We start from the raw sequence: 13,025 nt of genomic DNA on the forward strand, positions 1-13,025 counted from the left end.
TCCTCATATTTCTTCCCCAGCAGACCGCTGGCTTTCTGGAAGGCATCGACGGCAGAGGGGACATCTTTCATGACCCTGTCCTGGCTACTCACTGCCATGAGTCTCTTGACTTCTGCCTCCACATCAGCTTCATCAACTTCTTCAGAAGAAACTTCTTCCATCTTCTCTGCCTCGGCTGGCAGCACAGTGCCACCATCTCCAGGCCTATTCTTAACAGGCTCTGACTCTTGGGATCTTTCAGAGGATTCTCTTTCAGGTTTCTCATTTTCCTTTCATTGAACCAACCTGTCATCTGGAGAAGCTCTTGCCTCTAACTCTTCAAGCTTAGTCTTCTCCAACTCATAGACGTTCTTCCCAACGTAATCTTTTGAGCTCATGAGATTCTTCATCTCTGCTCCGAGTTGCTTTTTCAGCCTCTCGCATTCACCTCGCTCCTCAAGCGCTTCTTCAAGGGCTCTAACCAAGGAGAGGGCCTTGGTCTCCTCCCGAGCATCAGCCTCCAGCCAGTCACATTCTTCGGCATATCAGGCAGAGACGTATCTCTCTTCAGCCAAAAGCCGGTCAACTTCTTCTGTTTCTTCTCTATGTTAGACATAATTTGCCTCTGGTGGTCCAGGTCCACCATCAGATCATCCAATTCTCGCTGAAGTTTGTTCTTGGTTTTCTCCAACTTTTCTTATGTCAGACCCTTTTTCTCCAGGCGCTGAACCATCAACTCCATGTTTTTCAACAGTTTCTTCTCAGTTTTGCGTACAAGCTTGATGGAAGTGCCCCGCTCTTTGGCCTCCTGTTCCAGCTGATCCTCGCTCTGCTGCAGCAGCAGATGTAGAAGTACCACCATTCTCTTTTGGATACCCTGTGGGGGTTCCACCCAGGGTCCCGTTAAGCACTTTGTCTGTGTCTACAGCAGTTTTCTGTGCTTCTTTGGAGCCTTTACTTTTCACCTGGATATCAGGCAGTAGATCCTTCAGCTCACTCATCTCTTTCTGGGTCTCCTTCTTTGACCCTTTTGAAGCCTTTTTCAGTGTCTCTGTGAAGACAGGTATTCCCTTCTCTAACGTATCTAGGGACCGTGTGGAGAGAGAGAAATCATCTTCCTGATTGCAGGTCTCAGTCACTAGGCTGACGTCTCCCCACTTAACTCTCGTCACGTCAGGTATAGCAGTTGTCTGGTCGCTACTAGTGACTACCTTAATTTTGAAAGACCTTGACATGGTAGCTTCCCTCTCTGAGTTGCTATCCATCACAGCACATACGTCATATATACAGCTCGTGTAGGCCCAAAAAATTATTCATTCACCGTACATAAAAAAACTAGTGATTATGTGGCTGGAGGTATATTAGGCGGTCACCGTATAACAGTTTTACTGTTGGCCAGTGGAGTACAGGCCCCAAACATTAGCCATTCACCGGACAGAAAACATCAAGCGATTATGTGGCTGGAGGTATATTAGACGGTCACTGGATATAAATTTTACTGCAGGCCAGTACAATACATGTCAAATACATATGTTTAACCGCCTCCGGACCGCCTAACACAGGATCGCGGTCCGGAGGCAGCTGTCTCAGGCAGAGTGACGCATCTATGTGTCATCTCGCAAGACTTCCTGTGAACGAGCGCACACAGGCACGTGCGCTCACAGGATTGGAAGGTGAGCGAGTGGATCTACAGCCTGCCAGCGGCGATCGTTCGCTGGCAGGCTGTAGATGCGATTTTTTTAACCCCTAACAGGTATATTAGACGCTGTTTTGATAACAGCATCTAATATACCTGCTACCTGGTCCTCTGGTGGTCCCTTTTGCTTGGATCGACCACCAGAGGACACAGGCAGCTCAGTAATAAGTAGCACCAATCACCACACTACACTACACCCCCCTGTCACTTATTAACCCCTTATTAACCCCTGATCACCCCATATAGACTCTCTGATCACCCCCTGTCATTGATCACCCCCCTGTCATTGATCACCCCCCTGTAAGGCTCCATTCGGATCCGCAAAACACATACGGACGTCTGAATGGAGCCTTACAGAGGGGTGATCAATGACAGGGGGGGGGGGGTGATCACCCCATATAGACTCCCTGATCACCCCCCTGTCATTGATCACCCCCCTGTAAGGCTCCATTCAGACGTCCGTATGTGTTTTACGGATCCATGGATCGGATCCGCAAAACACATACGGACGTCTGAATGGAGCCTTACAGGGGGGTGATCAATGACAGGAGGGTGATCAGGGAGTCTATGTGGGGTGATCACCCCCCTGTCATTGATCACCCCCCTGTAAGGCTCCATTTAGAATTTTTTTGGGCACAAGTTAGCGGAAATAGATTTTTTTTTTTTTTTTTTTTTAGTTTTTTCTTACAAAGTCTCATATTCCACTAACTTGTGTCAAAAAATAAAATCTCACATGAACTCACCATACCCCTCACGGAATCCAAATGCATAACATTTTTTAGACATTTATATTCCAGGCTTCTTCTCACACTTTAGGGCCCCTAAAATGCCAGGGCAGTATAAATACCCCACATGTCACCCCATTTTGGAAAGAAGACATCCCAAGGTATTCGCTGAGGGGCATATTGAGTCCATGAAAGATTGAACTTTTTGTCCCAAGTTAGCGGAAAGGGAGACTTTGTGAGAAAAAATAAATAAATAAATCAATTTCCGCTAACTTGTGCCCAAAAAAAATAATCTTCTATGAACTCGCCATGCCCCTCATTGAATACCTTGGGGTGTCTTCTTTCCAAAATGGGGTCACATGTGGGGTATTTATACTGCCCTGACATTTTAGGGGCCCTAAAGCGTGAGAAGAAGTCTGGGATCCAAATGTCTAAAAATGCCCTCCTAAAAGGAATTTGGACCCTTTGCGCATCTAGGCTGCAAAAAAGTGTCACACATGTGGTATCGCCATACTCAGGAGAAGTTGGGCAATGTGTTTTGGGGTGTCATTTTACATATACCCATGCTGGGTGAGATAAATATCTTGGTCAAATGCCAACTTTGTATAAAAAAATGGGAAAAGTTGTCTTTGCCGAGATATTTCTCTCATTCAGCATGGGTATATGTAAAATGACACCCCAAAACACATTGCCCAACTTCTCCTGAGTACGGCGATACCACATGTGTGACACTTTTTTGCAGCCTAGGTGGGCAAAGGGGCCCACATTCCAAAGAGCACCTTTAGGATTTCACAGGGCATTTTTTTTACACATTTTGATTTCAAATTACTTCTCACGCATTAGGGCCCCTAAAATGCCAGGGCAGTATAACTACCCCACAAGTGACCCCATTTTGGAAAGAAGACACCCCAAGGTATTCAGTGAGTGGCATGGCGAGTTCCTAGAATTTTTAATTTTTTGTCACAAGTTAGCAGAAAATGATGATTTATTTTATTTATTTTTCTTACAAAGTCTCATATTCCACTAACTTGTGACAAAAAATAAAAAATACTAGGAACTCGCCATGCCCCTCACGGAATACCTTGGGGTGTCTTCTTTCCAAAATGGGGTCACTTGTGGGGTAGTTATACTGCCCTGGCATTTTAGGGGCCCTAATGAGTGAGAAGTAGTTTGAAATCAAAATGTGTAAAAAATGCCCTGTGAAATCCTAAAGGTGCTCTTTGGAATGTGGGCCCCTTTGCCCACCTAGCCTGCAAAAAAGTGTCACACATGTGGTATCGCCGTACTCAGGAGAAGTTGGGCAATGTGTTTTGGGGTGTCATTTTCCATATACCCATGCTGGGTGAGATAAATATCTCGGTCAAATGCCAACTTTGTATAAAAAAGAAGAGGCAGGCCTGCATGCAATCCGTGGCGGTAACACCAAATCCACACGGGTTACACGGATTACAGGCTTGACAGCCGTCAGGAGGTTCACCCAGTGGGCAGTAAAAGTTATGTACCTTCCCTGCCTGTGTTTGCTAGACCACGTGTCTGGTCAGATGTATCTTGGCACCGACACTGTGTGCCAGAGATACATTCACTTGCTGCTGAACATGGCCATATAGCTCTGGGATGCCCTTCTGGGAGAAATATTTCCTTCCGGGGACCTTCCATTGCGGCGTGCCAATGGCCATAAATTTTGTAACTCACGTACACCTGCAACCTAGAGAGAAGTTATAACACAATAGTGAAGTTCCACCAGGTGATTCCGCTAAAAGCAATTTATTCTACTTACAAAATAGACATAAAAATTCAGCCTTCTAAAATCAAAGTGTTCTCATCACAAAAGTGGGTGCGGGTGTACGTCAGTGGAATCCGATTGTTTGGCTACAAGGTGAAACAACTGCGCATTTGGGATAAGAATCTGGGATTGGAATCCTACACTCATAGGCAGCGCGATCATCATCTTTTGGATCTTTTGCTTAGCAGACATCACAGTTTCTTTTACAGGGCTGCAGGCCTTTTAAATCCACACAGCTTTTGCTCGCAGCACAGCAGTATTAGGCAGCACCTGCTCTTGCTGTTGCCCCTAGCAACACTGCTTTTTCATGGACACATTGCCCGCCTCCTCCACCAATTGTGAGGGATTAGCTCGCTTTTGGGGGGTTACACTTACAGATATCTTCGCCAGACACCAAGTTTAAGGTCCAAACACTGTGCTTTACTGCGGCACATCCGCTTAAACCTAAACAAATATACAAAATCAATACCTCGCCTGTCTGGGCTCTACCTAAACAGAATAATATTCCTGACTCACCTACATAACGCACTTGGAATCAGATGCGGCTTTCTCAGTCAGTCGCTCAGCAGCCTCCAGGCTGTAGCAAAACAGTATGTCTGGGGAACTAGGGCCCAGAAGTCCTCCTGACTCTGACCATGCAACCCTCTCACTGCAGGCTTCGCGTGGTCCCCCCAACTCCAGTCAAAGCCTTGTGGCCCCTCAGTCCTCCTGACTGAGACCATACACAGAGCCTCTGCTTCACAAAACACTTTCTCTCTCCCCCTTCTCAGACTGACACACTGGGAGAAGCTTTATGCTGGCCTGATTACAGCAGGTCTCACCTATAGGGAGCTATATCACATCTTGCCCCCTGGAGGCCCTGACAACATGTACACCTAGAAACCGCTGACTTGGACATCTTCTTAGTGGACCAGCTAAGTATATTCTTTACTGGCTTTTAGTCCGTTGATCCTTATACAATTAAGTGCGGACCTTTGTTTCTGGTCAGTGATTTGGTTCCTTGGTTTTTTGGTTTCTATTTGCGTTTGTGGCCTCCAGTTTCATGATTCATTGATATCCTTTTGAACACTTTATGCGTTCGATTGACATTGGTTTTGTCCCCTGATGAACCCCTTCAATGAGAGGAAGGGGGGAAACGCGTCGGGACACGTGTTTATTTAACCGATATCCTTTTTCTATACACACTAATACCCAGATATCCATATGGGATAGTGTGTAAAGGGCACTATAAGGATAGACAGTATAGGTACGTGGACGGAGTGTGCCTACCATCAAGACACATCTCCGGGCTGAGGAGGAGTTATAAAAGGGATATTGTAGGGACAGAAACTGTCATGGCACGAATGCCCTGATGCGTTCCTCCCCTTTCTCCCTCTCATATTGATTCACTTGTCTGATCCTGCTCGTCATATGTTTGTTGTACTGTTTTTGTTTTGTGTTTTGTTGCATTAGCTGTTCCTTTTTCAGGGAATTTTAAGTGACCGTAATAAAGGTTATATTTTAGGTAGTCGTACCTCAGTGATTTCGATTGAATAATTCTACGACTACCCGCTTTATCTATAATTAGAGCTTTACTCACCTGCGATCACCTTCATGCTAGGGAAAAACCTGCCCCGGACTCGGGTGGTGGATTGGGAGGTCCCACTGCCAAAACCTACCATCCCAATCCAAGTTAAATCCAGCCCGGAATAAATAAAGATAATAGCTCCAGCAACTATATTTACTGAAGCCAGCGTCATTCTGGATTTCATCCACCTCAGCCAGTTGAGGAACCTGGGAGAGATATACCCCCCTTCCGGGACTTTCGCATGCATTTTACAGTTCACATCGCCTCAACTCCTACAATCAATCAGGAACATACACTTTCCTCTTATACTGTTTGCTTCCTTATCCACAGACATATACCCTGCTTACCTATAAAACTTGTAGCATTGACTCTTTGTATCCTGCATTTGTCATTCTTCAGTATTCCTGGAAGTTGGTTCATCCGACAGACAAATTCTGTAACAAGGACTGTCCAGGCACAGCAGAAGAATATGAGCGAGCTACAAGGTATAACTACACCAGTGAGGAGAAGTTCGCCTTTGTGGAGGTAAGTTGTGCATGGCTAGTATCAGGCATATTCATACATTTTCCTCAGTAATACCTACAATACCATTTTGGCTGGATCTGACCATTGGGGTGAGACAAGCTCTCTTAGGGTCCAAGGCAGGGTTTCTTTACCTTAGACTTGAGCAGTGCCATCAACCACTTATCCCTATCTGCTCCATTAAAATAACAACAGCTAAGGCTACTTTCACACTAGCATTTCTATTTTCCGGTATTGAGATCCGTCATAGGGTCTCAATACCAGAAAAAAACGCTTCAGTTTTGTCCCCATTTATTGTCAATGGGGACAAAACTTAACTGAATAGAACGAAGTCCGTTCTCATACCGGACAGCAAACCGCAGTCCTGGGATGCAGAGCAAGACGGATCCGTCATGACCCAAAATGCAAGTCAATGGGGGCGGAACAGTTTTCTCTGACACAATAGAAAACGGATCCGTCCCCCATTAACTTTCAATGGTGTTCATGACGGATCCGTCTTGGGTATGTTAAAGATAATACAACCGGATCCATTATTAACGGATGCAGACAGTTGTATTATCAGTAACGGAAGTGTTTTTGCTGAACCCAGCAAAAAAGGCTAGTGTGAAAGTAGCCTAACCCAAGCTTCATGTCAATGAGATGACAATGTCTAATCCATTGTTCAATTAGCTCCATCCATGTTGGATTTTTCAGCCAATCCTATTTTGTTTTTCTAAGGATGTGGAGGGTTGTTTTTAGTACCTTAATAGTATAGAACAGCAAGGTCACACCTTGCATTTTATTGTTCTTATAATTCCTTTAGGTGATTGCCATGGTAAAGGGTCTGCAAGTACTCATGGGCCGGATGGAAAGTGTATTCAATCAAGCAATAAGAAATACCATATACGCTGCCTTACAAGACTTTGCTCAGAGTACCCTACGAGAACCACTCCGCCAGGCTGTGCGCAAAAAGAAGAATGTTCTGATTAGGTGAGAGGGACCATTCTCATGAATCACATGTATAAAAATACTGCATAATACCACCCCCAACACCCAACAACCCCCAGTTTCTGATATAATTAAATGGCTGTAACCCCAAAGAGTAGATAGGCTGCCCTTTCTGTCAAGGTGCCCCTAGGCTTGAGTCTCCTGTGCCTAATGAAAAACTGTCCATGGCTCTAATCAGATCTTCAGTGGAAATGTGGATGAGCATCCTTGTGTTGTTGAGGAGTTTATTGGATTAAATATGTCTCCACTTCTCCTTAGTGTTTTGCAGGCGATTCGGAAGACTATCTGTGACTGGGAAGCAGGCCGTGAGCCCCCCAATGACCCATGTCTAAGAGGAGAGAAGGACCCCAAAGGTGGCTTTGACATTAAAGTTCCTCGTAGGGCAGTAGGCCCCTCAAGCACACAGGTCTGTTTGACATTTATAAAGATATAATTCTACATAGTCTACTACATTTTAAACCATAATTCAATTTTTTGCTCCCCGTTTCGGCCTGTACATGTGAATAGCTGCCTTCTGAGCGTGCTCTCATAATGGAGAGGACCTTCAGAATGCATGCTGAGAAGTCCTCTCAATATATTCCAGCAGCGAACAGGGGGAAGTATCAACAAATAATTAGTGATCCGGAGTTAGAGGTTGTCCAGTTGAGAAGGGTCCCCACCTTAATCATTGGCTACTGTTGGGGAAAATGGCTGGCAAGTGTTCATTCTGCAGGCGATATAACTGAGGTTGTTGAAGTGGAGCCCACATTGGTTGACTTTTAGGTTTCCCATAAACAGATATCTGTAAAGGTGGATTTAGACTACCCGATAATGAGGCAGATTATCGGGAACGACCGTTCCTGCGAGTGCTCCTTCCCGACAATCTACTCGTCTAAATTTGATGCCGATCACCCGATGAACGAGCCAAACGCTCGTTCATCAGGTGATCCTGTCGTTAGTGTAGGGACCTAAATTCTGGGGAACAGACCATGCTGTCTAAACAGCGATTTTCTTCCCAGAAACAGTGATTCTGTATGGGGACGAGGGATCGCTATTCTCATACTGTGAAGGAGATTGTTGCATGTAAATGCGCGATCTCCTTCACTGAACGAGCAGCTGACTGCTGGGAAGGAGTGATTCCCTCTGGACAATCAGCTGTAACATTGTGCATTGTAAACCCGGTTTAAGACACTGCTGAGTTCAATTTTGCATATAAGATTATGAATCAAAAGCTTATAGTGGATATTTTTTATTTTAGAGGCTAGTAATTTGATAGGTAAGATGATGGTAAGATTATTTTGGTATTTTGCATTTATTCCATATTTTGTTCTCTCTAATTGCTACTACTTTCTTACTGTCTGTAGAGTTAATGATTTGTATCTCCTCTACAGTTGTACATGGTGCGCACAATGCTGGAATCCCTCATAGCTGACAAGAGTGGCTCTAAAAAGACATTACGTAGCAGCCTGGATGGACCAATCGTTCAAGCTATAGAGGAGTTTCACAAGCACTCCTTCTTCTTCACCCACCTGCTCAACTTTAGTGGTGCGTAATGGGGGGTTGAACAGTCTCTACATAAACAGGCACATTACTGCATGAGTATTCGGCACCATAAAAATGAGACCATAATCATCTCGTCAGGGGTTTGCTATTTGGCTATCACAAAAATCCTATGTAAAGAATGCCTAAAGGAGAGACACAGGGGCTCATTTATGAACTCATATGCCACTTTTGCGGAAGAATCTGTGAATTTTCCGTGCTCATGCCACTTTTCCAACACAGACAGGGGGCGTGGTGTGGGCGGGTGGCAGGCCCGTCTCATTCATCATTTTCTATGCCAGTTTTTGGTGTAGAAAATGGCTTAAATCTATGCCAGCAAGAGAGGAAACACCAAAGTTATGTAGAGGCTTTTTTTTCAAACAGCCCAGGCAGACTTAATGGTTTTATCCCATGATTAATGTAAAAAATGAAATCAGACATCATATACAGGTGAAACTCGAAAAATTTGAATATCGTGCAAAAGTCCATTTATTTCAGTAATGCAAATTAAAAGGAATAGCATTACTGCAGCTTAAAAATAGAATTTTGTGAAAAGGTTCAATATTCTAGGCTCAAAGTGTCAGCTAATTAATCCATACCCCTGAGCAAAGGGGACCTCAAAATTGTGACTTTGGGGTTCCATAAGCTGTAAGCCATAATCATCCAAATTATAACAAATAAAGGCTTGAAATATCTCGCTTTGCATGTAATGAGTCTATCTCATATGTTAGTCTCACCTTTTAAGTTGCATTACTGAAATAAATGAACTTTGCACGATATTCTAATTTTGTAGTACAGGACCATCTCTTTCTATGAAAGTTGGAACCAGCCCTGTACCTCACATGGATCCAGAGATCTCCCCGTTCATTGCTCTGCTAGATTTATATCAAGCTGACAGTTCAAGGGGAGTGTCTGTTTTGCTGCAGCTCAGGGGGCGTGTCCATGCTCTCCCTATCACAGCTCAGGGGGCGTGTCCGTGCTCTCCCTATCACAGCTCAGGGGGCGTGTCCATTCTCTCCCTATCACAGAAAACTGAGCATGTGCGGCCATGTCAGTGAGCAGGACAAAGAAATAAGAAAAAGAACAAACACAAGGTGGCGCTATACAGATACATTTTATTTAATAACTTAGTGGCTATGCAGAAAAAAATTTATTACATGAAATTACTAAAGTATTCAGACCCAGGAGCTGGTTTTAAAACTGTAGAATATTTTTCGTGGGACAACCCCTTTAAGGTGTGGAAAACTCCGGTCTTAATAAATGAGCACCACAGTCTTTGATTACAGATGTAGCAGTGCTGAATTTGGAGTATAACCCAGTTATACTACATGTTAAAAACTAAGCACTGCTACATCTGACAAGAACAGCTCTGATACACCGGTATCCATATGATAACATTGAAACAGTTGTCTGCCAGGGTCATACGTCTGCTTTAAGTGGCGGGGGGGGGGGGGGTTCATAAAGGCCTGTCAATATATCTTCTGCAATTCATTTCACAACTCAGAAAAGACGAGCAGGAGCATATAGTGAGGAGAGATGGCTGCCGCCTCCTGGTGCCCGAGTAAGGAGCCACACTCCAGAATTATTGAAGCTACAAGGATAATAGATTATTGGCACATGGACTAGGACCAGATTAGGTCAGGTCTCTTAGCAACCACTATAGCAGGTATGCCCACTGTTAGCATTACTGGCTTTTTTATCTTCCATCTTCTACTATGCAAACTGGTATTACATGCTTTTTTCCATGCTGTTCATAAAAACATACGTTTTTTTCACTGATACAAGTAACCTGATCTCCTTACAGAGGCGCTCCAGCAGTGTTGTGACCTGTCTCAGCTCTGGTTCCGAGAATTCTTCCTGGAGCTCACCATGGGACGACGCATTCAGTTCCCCATCGAGATGTCCATGCCTTGGATTCTTACTGACCACATCCTGGAGACCAAGGAGCCTTCCATGATGGAGTAAGAGATGGTTGCTATTATCTTCACAATCTTATTAGTGCATTTCTTTTTCTTATGCTGGATAGGCTATAAATACTTTTTGTGCGTTAATCCCTTTAAAAGGGTTTTCTGGGAGATTTCCTTTCAGGGAAACAGAGGCGCTTATAAACCAACGTATAAAGCTTTACTCACCTGCTACAGGCCCTCTGCTCCAGCCCGGTCCACGTAAGACTAAAAGTGTTGATGTCACATCTATTGTTCATAAGACTGGCCTCAGTAGTCACTAATACATGAATAGCACGTGACCGCTGAGGCCAGTGGCTGTAGCAGGCCAGTAAAGCTTTATTCATTTCTTTTTATAAGCACTCCTGCTTCCCTGAAGGTTTTGAAAATTCTTGAAAAACGCAATTATTTAGGGGATCTGGATTATTAAAATGGAGATAATTTCATCTGCACAGTTATATGTTTAAATGATACTCAAATGTTAACATACGTACATAATATCCCAATATGCCAGGTCGAATGGAGATTTTTGTATATGTATATACGGGGTGGGCCATTTATATGGATACACCTTAATAAAATGGGAATGGTTGGTGATATTAACTTCCTGTTTGTGGCACATTAGTATATGTGGGGGGGGAAACTTTTCAAGATGGGTAGTGACCATGGCGGCCATTTTGAAGTCGGCCATTTTGAATCCAACTTTTGTTTTTTCAATAGGAAGAGGGTCATGTGACACATCAAACTTATTGGGAATTTCACAAGAAAAACAATGGTGTGCTTGGTTTTAACGTAACTTTATTCTTTCATGAGTTATTTACAAGTTTCTGACCACTTATAAAATGTGTTCAATGTGCTGCTGTCACGGAAGGTGTGCAGGAAACTAGAAAACACAAAATGAATATACGACTGACTGGATCCAAAACTAAGGAACAAAAAGGGAGAGCCCTGCATCAGACCTGGCTCTCTCCCTGACTGCTCAGCCTATACAAAAATCCCAATGGTAGATGATCGCATATCCTCGTACCTCGACTGTATAACACCTGAACACCCTATAATAGTGAGGGGACACGACCACCGGCTCCCTACACTAGATACGGAGGGAGTCAGGGTCACCTGGGATCCAGCAAACAGAAAAACACAAATGAATGAACAAAACTTATCTTGTAGAAGACTCAGAAGTAGGAACAGCATGCACACACACTCCAGGAAGGAATATAAACCGCAAAGTGATGCACTATGGGAAAGGATTTAAAGGGATGCAATCAGTGCAACTACATGACAGCTAAGAGAGGCTAACGAGATGAGAAAATGAAAGCAAAACAAAGGAACCTCAAGGAGGAGGTTCTAGATGTCTGTCAGAGCTTCTCAGATGTCTGGTGGTGACAGCTGCCCATTGTGTTCGATTGTCAATGCAACCCTCTTCTCCCACTCTTCACACACTGATAGCAACACCGCAGGAGAAATGCTAGCACAGGCTTCCAGTATCTGTAGTTTCAGGTGCTGCACATCTCGTATCTTCACACCATTGTTTGTCTTGTGAAATTCCCAATAAGTTTGATGTGTCACATGACCCTTTTCCTATTGAAAAAACAAAAGTTGGATTCAAAATGGCCGACTTCAAAATGGTCGCCATGGTCACCACCCATCTTGAAAAGTTTCCCCCCTCACATATACTAATGTGCCACAAACAGGAAGTTAATATCACCAACCATTCCCATTTTATAAAGGTGTATCCATATAAATGGCCCACCCTGTAGATCACCAAAACTAATCACATTCAGAGGTCTACATCCAAGCAATGCTACTTTATATCACATGCTTTTTTGGTTCCTTTGGTTTGTCAATACTCCACAGCTGCATTGGCTAGAATATTTGTATGCTTATAGTAGCTTTATTATATGTGTCAATTATCATTGTAGTGGGTTGTACTATAAAAATGGAATTATTTGCTTTTTTCCTTAGGTATGTTCTGTATCCCCTGGACCTGTATAATGATAGTGCCTATTATGCTTTAACTAAGTTCAAGAAACAGTTCCTCTATGATGAAATTGAAGCTGAGGTAGGTGGCTAATGCAGTGTAATGTGGCCATAATTACAGCCACAAAACCAGGACCTCCCGTGCTTTTACTGAACCCTGCAGTAATCTAAGTCCATTCAGTAAAATTACAGAAGATCAACCTTTTGAGGGGAGAGGGTCTGTACCAGTCAACTAATATTTCTCGCTTATGGAATATTGGAGTCGGTGATGTTTTCAGTCAGTATTGACTGTATTCATATTTTTATAATGATTGTCATTTTTGGC

At 43.7% G+C, this 13,025-nt stretch overlaps 1 protein-coding gene across 2 annotated transcripts in view; it reads left to right on the forward strand.

The window, feature by feature from the left end:
* CYFIP2 (cytoplasmic FMR1 interacting protein 2) overlaps positions 1-13,025 on the forward strand; it is a 110,728-nt gene that overhangs the window by 63,395 nt on the left and 34,308 nt on the right. For both annotated transcript variants that reach the window (XM_044281251.1, XM_044281250.1), the window contains exons 14-19: positions 6,150-6,275; positions 7,075-7,241; positions 7,518-7,665; positions 8,630-8,783; positions 10,582-10,738; positions 12,686-12,782. In XM_044281251.1, coding sequence (XP_044137186.1) covers positions 6,150-6,275; positions 7,075-7,241; positions 7,518-7,665; positions 8,630-8,783; positions 10,582-10,738; positions 12,686-12,782 — 849 coding nt within the window. The remainder of the gene's footprint in view (positions 1-6,149; positions 6,276-7,074; positions 7,242-7,517; positions 7,666-8,629; positions 8,784-10,581; positions 10,739-12,685; positions 12,783-13,025) is intronic.

The sequence above is a fragment of the Bufo gargarizans genome, chromosome 2, assembly GCF_014858855.1.
Source record: "Bufo gargarizans isolate SCDJY-AF-19 chromosome 2, ASM1485885v1, whole genome shotgun sequence".
In the NCBI taxonomy this organism is placed as follows: domain Eukaryota; kingdom Metazoa; phylum Chordata; class Amphibia; order Anura; family Bufonidae; genus Bufo; species Bufo gargarizans.